The sequence below is a fragment of the Brachionichthys hirsutus genome, chromosome 14 (genome assembly GCF_040956055.1).
Source record: "Brachionichthys hirsutus isolate HB-005 chromosome 14, CSIRO-AGI_Bhir_v1, whole genome shotgun sequence".
Classification (NCBI taxonomy): domain Eukaryota; kingdom Metazoa; phylum Chordata; class Actinopteri; order Lophiiformes; family Brachionichthyidae; genus Brachionichthys; species Brachionichthys hirsutus.
In genome coordinates, this window is record NC_090910.1 from 4,533,480 (window position 1) to 4,543,728 (window position 10,249).

General features: G+C 44.2%; 1 protein-coding gene and 1 non-coding gene across 3 annotated transcripts; one reads left to right on the forward strand and one right to left on the reverse strand.

Annotated features, from left to right (window-relative positions):
- Positions 1–75: 75 nt before the first annotated feature.
- map3k8 (mitogen-activated protein kinase kinase kinase 8) lies at positions 76–7,660 on the forward strand. Of its 2 annotated transcripts, none has more exons than XM_068747897.1 (8): positions 76–125; positions 446–916; positions 1,038–1,208; positions 2,130–2,391; positions 3,625–3,731; positions 4,272–4,424; positions 5,861–6,107; positions 6,194–7,660. In XM_068747897.1, exons 2-8 carry the CDS (start codon positions 569–571, stop codon positions 6,316–6,318), a joined length of 1,413 nt encoding a protein of 470 aa, XP_068603998.1. In that variant the 5' UTR covers positions 76–125; positions 446–568; the 3' UTR covers positions 6,319–7,660. The 2 variants fall into 2 exon arrangements, with proteins under 2 accessions (XP_068603998.1, XP_068603999.1); XM_068747898.1 differs by having other exon boundaries at positions 119–125; positions 557–916.
- Positions 7,661–8,505: 845 nt separating this feature from the next.
- Positions 8,506–8,587, reverse strand: trnas-aga (transfer RNA serine (anticodon AGA)). Its single transcript has one exon. It is a non-coding gene; the product is annotated as a tRNA-Ser (tRNA).
- Between the last annotated feature and the right edge of the window lie 1,662 nt (positions 8,588–10,249).

A 10,249-nucleotide genomic window follows, 5' to 3' on the forward strand; every position in this document is an offset into this window, starting at 1 on the left:
AGCAACTCCTCCCACTTCCGCTGTTTACTTCCCCTCTCATAATAACCTGACGCCTCTCTGTTGACGTCAGAAGCGCGAGACGGAGCGGAGCGGAGAGACGGCTGTTCCTGTCGGGACTCGAGCAGGTAGCCTTCGACATGATTTTATGATTGCATCTCATTTGATCGAATCAACAATAATAACCGCGAAGACTGTCATGAAATCAGATTTCGTGCAGCTTCTTTACAACTTACTGAATTGACATCCTGCTAATTTATTATTTTTTTACTTTTATTTATAATATTAATATTTGAATTGCAATGAATTCGATCATCTTTGATTTGTTTCCTGTTTTGTTGCGCAGTCTTAAATTATTTTTTTTAAAGAGATGATCAGCAGTTCTGGCTTTGGGTGGGGGGGGGGGGTTCCCGGATTTATTAAGAAACTCTTTTTTTCATTTGCTTAGTCTCCTCCCAGCGGTGGTGTCCAGCCAGAGGAATCAAGCTGTCTCAGTGACTCGTCTGGATCTCTCGCAAGATGTCCGTAAATTGACTTCTTCCCTGATGTTTCACATTAGCGGCAGCAGCACATGCCCGTTATCAAGATGGACTACAGATATGATAATGGAGTAGAGCTGCTGTTGGCTCACATGAATATAGAAGACATCATCAACGCTTCAGAGACCTTGTATCAGCTTGAAGAGGCCGGAGGCTTGCCGTATGAAGAGGAAGGTCTTTCCCAGGAGGAGATGGACGAGAACGAGCAGGCGAGGCGTTCTGAGAGGTTGGACAGCCAGCAGGAGGATTACGTGGACGGCGTTGGGGGCGTCCGCTACGGGACGGTGCCAGACCTCCTGTCCTTCGTTAACCGGCTCTCTAACGCGCAGACAGCGGCCTGTCAACATCTGCCTGAGGAGACTGGAGTCCTCCTGAACAAGGTGAGAAACACCTGCTCAATGCGTGTTTTATTCGTATATACGATTTGTCTGGGGAAAGGTTATTTCAATGAGAAGTGCTTTCTTCTTTTAGATTTTTTTTATAGCTGCCTTTTGTTTGCAGAAGTACATGACGATCAAAAAAGGCCGCTACCAGATCAACACGGATGTGGTTCTCTTCCCGTGGAGACTGGTCTACAAGAATCCCGGCTCTGGCCTCGTGCCCAAGGGCTCATTTGGGAAAGTCCACTTAGCGCAGGACGGCACAACCAGGAAGAGAATGGCCTGCAAGCTGGTGAGTCCTGCTGAGCAGCGCCTGGAATCGGGCCAGCGCTGACTTCTCGAAAACTGCAGCAGCAAATACTTTATATGCCAAGAACTATTTGTTCACCCTGGAGGAGCTACAGAGAATTTCAACGTGACATTTGATTTGTTTTCTCCTGAAGCGAGGAGGGAACGGGAACAGTTCTTTAAAAAGGAGGCTTCCAGGAACGGTCCAAGATTTATGCACGAATGGAAATCTAGCAGAGACTAACCGAAGATTTCTGTGACAAAGATATACTCATGATGAAATCTATTTATAGGCTATTTGTGTTATGTAACTGGGTGCTTCTGTAACTGGGTGCGTCACCTTCAGGAATGCAACAATGCAAATTCACTTCCCATTTATGATGGCGTCAATCAATTCACAAGACGGCAGTAAACATTAAAATGTTTGAAAATGAAACATGATTACTAGAGGATGTGAAATAAAATGCACGTGTAATCAGTGACCTTTGTGGTGCTCTGTGAGACCATTAAATTAATTGTGACTGAGAGCTCAAATTCTAAATTGGTCCATCATCTAACATACGAGAAATAGTCTCTCTATCTCTCTCTCTCTCTGTTTAGCTTAATTTAGCTTTAATCCTGGAAATCGAAGAAAAAGAAAAGCCATCCAGCTTAAAGATAATTGTTCAAGGTTTCTTCAAATGTAGATTTGTGTAGCACCTGCATGTTGGTTAATTCGCCTCAGACATAGCTTTGGCTAGCCGTATCCTCCCGGCTAGCTTTAGCTTCACTTTTGCCATATAGATTAAAGCAGTAAAATCCTCTCTCTTAAACACATTCGCAGATTTATCTAACACCCTGTAAAGTGAAAAAGAACGTTTCTCTGTTCTCTTAAGAGCACTGACTCGTGATAATGAAGTTAAGTCGCATCTCCTCATCCTCGCAGATCCCTTTGGAGAATTTCAAAGCAGCGGACGTCGAATTCCAGGCCAGGTTCCGGCATGAAAACATTGCTGAGCTCTATGGCGCCCTGCTCTACGACCAGAGCCTCCATCTGTTCATGGAGGCCGGAGAGGGCGGCTCTGTCCTAGAAAAGCTGGACACTTGCGGCCCCATGAGAGAGTTCGAGGTCATCTGGGTGACCAAGCAAGTCCTGCGGGCCCTGGAGTACCTGCACTCGCACGGCGTCATCCACCATGACATCAAACGTAAGCGCATGAAGGAACGGGGGCCTTTTGCACGGCCCGGGTTGTTGTTGTTGTTGTTGAAGGATGCGTTGTGGTAACGGAGAAGAAATGGGTCAGGAAATTACGAGAAAGTGACCTCGTGTACGTCAGAGTCGAGCCACAGACAGACACGGTTGGGTTTCTACAGAGACTTGTTACGGAGTCGGAAAGAAGCGACTCAGTTCAGACGAACCACAAACCCACCACATGAATCTGAAAATTGTGAACACTACGTTTGACAAAAACCTATTTGTCGGAAGCGTTCGAAGGTAGTGAGGTCACAATTCGGAGGCGGAGGTTTGTTTGTCTGTTAGCAACATAAAAGTTCCACTCGGCTCTTGATGACGTTTACAGGAAATGTTGGGAATGTCACCAGGAACAGATGATCCGGAAAAGATCCTGGATTCTGGATCACTTGGACAATTTTTCATTAAGAATCTTGTAAAATATGCATTCATAAAGGGGCCAGATCTGCACTATCATGAAAAAATGTCTTCTGGATCAGATCCAGAATAAAGTCAGGAAAAATAAATAAGGAATAATTTTAACATTGAAAACTCAATTTACGGATTCAAGAATCAGTTAAAAATTCCCATCAACGCTGATTCACTTTTACTTTTCATGGTTGGTGAATAAAGACACCAAGAACAATGTAGAACCTTTTGATGATCCAGATCACCATGTGGACAGTGTGAATCCAATTAGGAGGGGACTGAGCCGCTTGGGCGAGGTCTGCGCTCTCTGAGTGCTTTTCTGGTTAATGATTTGGATTACAAAAATAGCTCTTTAATCTGAGGTTTGGCTTGAGGCAGCTTCATGTTTGCTGAAGAACATTACCCTGATGGTCTGAAGGCTGGGGGGGAGGGGGGGGGGGGTGGCAATGATCCGTCTCGCCCTCTGACACGCTGCTGTGGTTCTTAGTGTCTCCTGCTTGCAACAAAATATGTAATTAAACCTCTTTGTGGTTTTTAAACCCAAGGGTGAGACTCGTCTCTAAAATTCCGTGTCAAATGACTTTGCTAAAAATCAAAGCTTGCCTTATTGGAGATTTGGCAATTTCCGGTGGAATCTATTGTGAAGTCACTTCTGTATTTCATTTTATGGTTTAAATTCACTGAAGTGACTCAATATTTCAGTCACTTCAATTATCAATCTGCACAGTGACGCATCAGAGCTGATCATATTGTGATTCCTAACTCTCACTGCGTTCTGCAGCGAGCAACATCGTTTTGATGTCAGACAAGGCCGTCCTGGTGGACTTTGGTCTGACGGTGCAGATGACAGAGGACATGTACATTCCCAGAGACCTGAGAGGAACAGAGGTAAGAAAACGAGTTAGAGCCCCCCCCCCCGGCGAGTCACGCTGGCAGCTGCCGCAAGCCTAAAAAAAGCTTTTGCAGATTTTAGGATAAAGACGGTTTATTTTTCGTAGAGCTTTTTGTCACATCATGTTTTGATTGAGGTTTTTTTTTTTTTTAAGTGTATGTGTTCGAGTCTATTTAGGTTTGAGTACGTGCACGCTGAGGTTCTCAAGGCTTGGCTTGTGGAAAGTCCCAGAGCAGACGGCCAGCAGTAATAAGAGTAGAATGCATCAGGCTGCTCAGCCTTACATGAATGCGGGAGAATGGCCTGGAATTTTCCAGAAATAAACAAAAAACAAAAAAAACCGACCTCTGGTAGTGTTGACTTTCCAACACTCCAAAGGACTTCCCACGTCTGCACTGGCCGTTGTATCGACACGTACGCCGTGGGTTTTAAAGGATAGCTTCAGGAAAGAAACGAAGAAACCTGCTTCCTGATCGCCGTTATACTCTACGCCCCATCGGCTCAAACATCATCCTGAACGCTACTTCTTCATTTAGATGTACATGAGCCCGGAGCTGGTTCTGTGTCGGGGACATAGCACCAAGACAGACATCTACAGCCTGGGCACCACCATCATCCACATGCAGACCGGCAGCCCTCCATGGGTCCGGAGATACCCCCGTACGGCCTACCCATCTTACCTCTATATTGTGAGTAATCTGCATTTTACCACTTTTCCTGCAGTTATTTGACGTTTTCTACGGATGAATCTTTCGTACTTTGTTGGATCGGTCGAACATTTAAGCAAACGCAGAGCCCGATATCGACGTCGGTGGAGCCCTGAGCAGAGCTAACGGAACAAGTGAACATTGTGTTTGCCTCTAAATGAGCACTGCTCTTTGCCTTTGTCACAAAGAGGAAATTGTTCTGAAAAGGTTTCGCCGTCAGGTGTTGTGAGTTTCACTTCCCGTGAGTAAAATAAAACTTAAAAACCTGAACGTGACTGAATGTTGGGGAGAGCGGCAGAGATGAGAACGTTGGTTCTTTTGAACAGATAACAACAAGGAGACGCCGTTACAACTAATGTCTATAAAGGAAGGTGAACTCTGAAGACTTCAAGAGTTGATGTTCGGGATCTGAACCGTTTCTACCAGTCTTTGGGCTTTTGTTATTGCATTTACTTCTTTAGCAGTAGCTAAATCCAAGTTGAGTCAGATCCATCCGAGAGTCCGATCTCCTCGAGGGAGCCGCGAGTGTCGCACTAGATCAGGGGTCGGGAACCTTTTTGACTAAGAGAGCCATGAAAGCAAAATATTTGGAAATTTGTTTCAGTGAGAGCCATATAATATATTTTAAACGTGAATTCAACTAAATGTCAGTATAAGCGGTAAGCAGGTAATGAAACTAGTATAATAAGCCTCTGAACGTTACGGACTAACGTGAGCGGACCCCAGAAAGCAGAGAACAGAGACGGTGCGATGGTTGAATTTATCATTTACACCTGGAGCTGCACACAGGACGAGGGGCGGCTGGAGCCCAACGTAATAATACACAGCCAAGAGAAAACCAAAAGGCAAGTGATGCCCTCTTGAAGCAAACGCAGGGCCCCGTCTTTTTCACACGTTTATTCCAAAAGAAGGTCCCAGGTAAAAATACATTAAAATAGCCAGTAATCTGGAATTAAGGTGGAGCCAAACAAAGTCCACTCTTGCCACCGTGCAATTTTTTTTTTTTTTTTTTGAGTGCGAGCCATATGCGATCATCAAAAGAGCCATACATGGCTCGCGAGCCATAGGTTCCCGACCCCTGCACTAGATGGAGATGGACGGTTTATCGTATAATCATGTGACGCACTGTCTCGGGCCGCAGTTGAAAGTAGCACGACGTGAAATATGAGGTGACTGATAACAGAGAGTGCACCGTGGTCAGTTCAGTCGGTCTCCCCTGATTGCTTGTTTAACTTTCCATGACAGGAAGTCCCGTTTCTCATTCATCAGGCTCTTCTGACGTATGCAGGTCAAATACCTGAAAGTCGTGCTGTTCGGTTATGTCGCTTCTGCAGGAGTGAGTTGTTCTTGTTCCTTTTTCAGTCACAGCCAGACTTGTATTACAAGCTCCTGCTGTTTGTGATGCCCCCCCCCCACAGATCCACAAGCAGGCCCCGCCTCTGGAGGACATAGCGGAGGATTGCAGCCTGGCCATGCGCTCCTTCCTGGAGCGGGCGCTGGAGAGGAACCCTGCCCTGCGGGGCTCAGCGTCCGAGCTGCTGAAGGACGACGCCGTCAACCCGCCGAAGGAGGATCAGCCGCGCTGCTGGAGCCTGGACTCGGCCATGGGGGAGGTCACCCACACCTTGCTGCGGCAGCAGAGCCAGCACCACGACACCACGCAGGGTATGGACCTCGCCGTCGAGGTAGATTTGGTTCAAGTCATTCCCAAGTTGCCTTCCTCATGTAGACCTTTCCCGTCTTTTCTGCAGAATCCTGTCTGTATTCGGAAGAGTCTGGCCACATGAGGAGGAGAAGTTCGCTGTACGTCGACCTCGGCTCCCTGTCGGGCTACTGCAAACTGGTGGCAGGCCCTCCTACGTCAGAATACGGCTAGCACCGTCCACCGCTTGCCATTCATGTACGGCACGCTTTAATGTGATTGTTCTTCAGGCTTCAGATTGCTTTTCGCTGGCGAAGGGCTGATTCATGCGTGGGTCGACGGGCTGCAGGCAAAAGTGCTCGCGGAGCGGTTTCAAGCGAAGGCCGTTCAGTCAGCCTTGGTGGTGAAATAGAGCCGATATGATTCAACACTGCAGGACAGTGGCTGAAAGAGATGTCAGAGTTACAGAACGCAGCGGACCGGAGCACGTGTAGTCCTTTATGGACCTTCCCTTATTCATTCCTGTGGAATATTAATGACATCACGATGGTGTGCGGATGACACTTGTGTGGAATGCGTTTGATAACTTTGAGTTGTGTGTCGTACATCCTGTGAGATGAGGTCGACTTCGGTTTTTGATCAATCAATCAATAAATTCATTGGGTTCTCTTTTTCAAAGTATCGAGCATGGAAATGTGGAAACCAATAAATATGCAATAAATGCAATAACGTGAAAATCCCCCTCCTGCCTGTGATATTTCAACCGACAATTTATTTACTGAGCGAATCATCCCCGATCGATGCAACTGGCTGCGGAAGAGAACGTTCAGTACCAGAGCCAGTAGGCAATGTTTGTTTGGACTACTTGTTTGTTTAACAATGAAATGCCTTTTTGTGTTTGTCCTGCTAGCCAAAATGCCATCGCTTTGGAAAGAGTCTGAAGGAATTTCCCAGCTTCTCCAAAAGCTGGACAGTTAAAAGGAAGTTAAATTCTGATATGATACGAGTCACTAGCTTCGTACTGTGCCAGATAATTTTCTGTATCTTGCCAAGACTATCTCGACGCCGTTTTACATGCTCCTCATGCACGGGATTTCTACCCCCAGATGATATGGACAACAGTTACGGTGAAAATCTGACATTGCAAAATGTATTATGTTAAGGGGCTCTGGATTGTCAATGAAATCTGAACCTGCCGTGCCAACCGGCGATGCTGCAGCTCCAACTACAGTGGAAACTCGGTTCTCGAACGTAATTCGTGCCGTAATACTGTTCGAAAACCGAAACTATATTTCCCATAAGGAATAATGAAAACGAGATTAATCCGTTCCTTCCTCCAGTTATATTAATATGTAACTACGCTGCGTATCTAAACAACAGAACACATAAAAGTGTAAATAGTACAAAAAACAAAAGCATAATAAAAGTGCATTGAACACAATTCTCTATCATTTGCATACGGTTTATGCTGCGGGTCGGGGGGGGTTATTCCTTTGAAAGTAACTGTCCTCCTGGTTTTTTTTCGCCTTCTCTTTCTCTTTAGCTCAGTTTTCTTATGAAAAGTCTAAGTCTTGTATTTCACCATACCGTACTTCTTCTTCTTCCTCTTTCGGCTTGTCCCGTCAGGGGTCACCGCAGCGAATCAACCTTCTAGCAATGCCGTTCGAACTCCGAAAATCTGTTCATTTTAAACTCAAATTTTTGGGTCGAAAACCGAGGTTCCACTGGACTTTATAATAAATGTTGCCCCTAAGGTCCGAGAGAAAATGAATTTCAATCCTCTGTGTGTCGAGTACATGTTGCAGCAGGGACGCACAATAAAATGGAGAAGTAGAAAAGCACAGAGAGCACAGACCTCCACCAAGCAGCTCATTCCCCTCATTGGATTTACACCGTCCACATGGTGATCTGGATCATCACCAAAAGATTCTAGATTGTTCTTGGTATCTTTACACACAACCATGAAAAGTAAAGGTGAATCGGAGTTGATGTGTGTTTTTAACTGGTTTTTGAATCCCTCTATGGGGTTTTCAATGTTAAGATTTAATGTTTTGTCCTGACTCCATTCTGCATCAGATCGGATCCGGATCTCTTCTAGATCATCCCCAAAATGTAATAATCTCTTCCTGGTAACATTCTCTCTATTTTCTGAAAATTTCATCAAGATCCTTCCAGAATATTTTGAGTTATCTTGCTAATGGACGGACAGACAGGTAACTGGTGACTAAACCCCCAATGGGTTTGTAGTCCATCGCAATAACCAATCTGCTGCAACAACTACAGAAGATCACGGTTTTAAGTGTCGTCCAAAGGTCTCCCGAAGGACCTTCAGACAAAACTCTAAGCGAACATTCCCTCGGTTGACTCAGTAGTAATTTGCAACACAAACTGTTTGATGTGGGCGACTGCAACATAAGGAGACGTTGTTGGCAGGATTCGAACCTGCGCGGGGAGACCCCAATGGATTTCTAGTCCATCGCCTTAACCACTCGGCCACAACAACTACAGAATGTCACAATTAAAGATTCAAGATTCCTCATGAAACCCCCCAGATATTAGTATTTGTAGCCTTTTACATTCTGTATGTTAGAGCACATAACAAGTTTGTTTTACTGTCATCAGCTTGTTAACATGTTACTAGGTGTACAACTTTCCTCCAATTAATGCAACTTTATGAATGGAATAAAAACGAAAATTAACAAAAGCATGACGTAGTCATTGTACTTTCCATTTTGTTTGATGCCATTTTTACCTGATAACGTTTCAAGCAAGTTCCCTTTCTAGTGAAAACTGTACTATAAAACTGTAAAGAAGCTCACCTGGTCTGTAACAAACGCACAGCATAAAAGCAGTCGAGGTATTTGATTTGAACTTTGAGTTCACTGGAAAGTGATTCCTCATAAAATGCACATCGTTGCTTCAGGGTTCATTTGTTTTCAGTTTACTAGGATTGTGGTAAATCTTTATTTCAAGGGAATGCACAGTCAACAAAATATAAAAATATAAAGATATAAAGATACAATGTTAGAAATAACAAAATAATAGAGTATAGTTCTGCAGTGTTGTGCTTCTTTCGGGATGCGTGAAAGCCACGTTGTGAAGCCCTTAGAGAACGGTCTCTGCTGCCACCAGCAGATGGCGCTATTGGTCTGTCAATCAACGACAACATCAGTCAATAGCTTTCCTCGACGTGAAGTTCCAGTAAGCACTGCGTTTGAGTTTTGTCACAATGCAACACACATTAAGCATTTTTTCAATAAATAATTAATTTATATCTGCCTGCCTTGGCCGTGGTGCTCTCGAGCAAGGCACCGAACTCCAAAACTCAATTCCAGGGCCCCGCCATTGGCCTTCACTCCACCATCTCTCCATAATTTTGTGTGCGTACTCTTGCATTGTGTTATATATGGAGCGCAAAAATAATTTCCCCACTGCGGATTGATAAAGTATCTTAAAAAAAATATAATAAAAAAAAATCCTGGTGACATCCAATCACGACAATGAGGCCTATGTTAACACATGCAACCTGGACGAGCAGAAGTTAAAAAAAGTTGGAAGTCAGAATTTCAGCTGCAACATCAAATTTGACATCTAATTTCCGTAGACATCGTCTTATTTTAGTATAGAGTGGAAACACAACGTCAGTCACTGTCAACTGAAAAAAGTCGAGCTTATGCTGACTGGATACTTTGGCAGAAAATACTAATCAAGCACGCCGGGGGCAGAACTTGATGTTACATGTTATAAAGTTTAAAATCAAAGATCTTCAGTCTCACAGGATGACTGACTCTGCAGGATGTTGAGATCCTGTCAGTGCACTGGACCCTGGGGGCCATTTGCTGTAGTAAATAATGCAATATACCAAAACTGTTTGCAGCCACATGTCCAATTCACTAAAATAAATGCATAGCAATGAGGTACATTCTGATAATGATGTGAAATCAGGATGAAACAACTACATTCCAACACTTCATATTCTGCTAATAATACTAAAAAACAATTATGAATAAAGGTTTTTCACATTAAGATGACATTTACATTATGACACATTTATATCACGTAAATGATGAATATTACCTGTAACATTAACATGGAGGAGAAAAGCATCACACTTTTTTTTTTGCTGAGATGGTGACATTCATTTGACAGGAACGGACGTAACCCC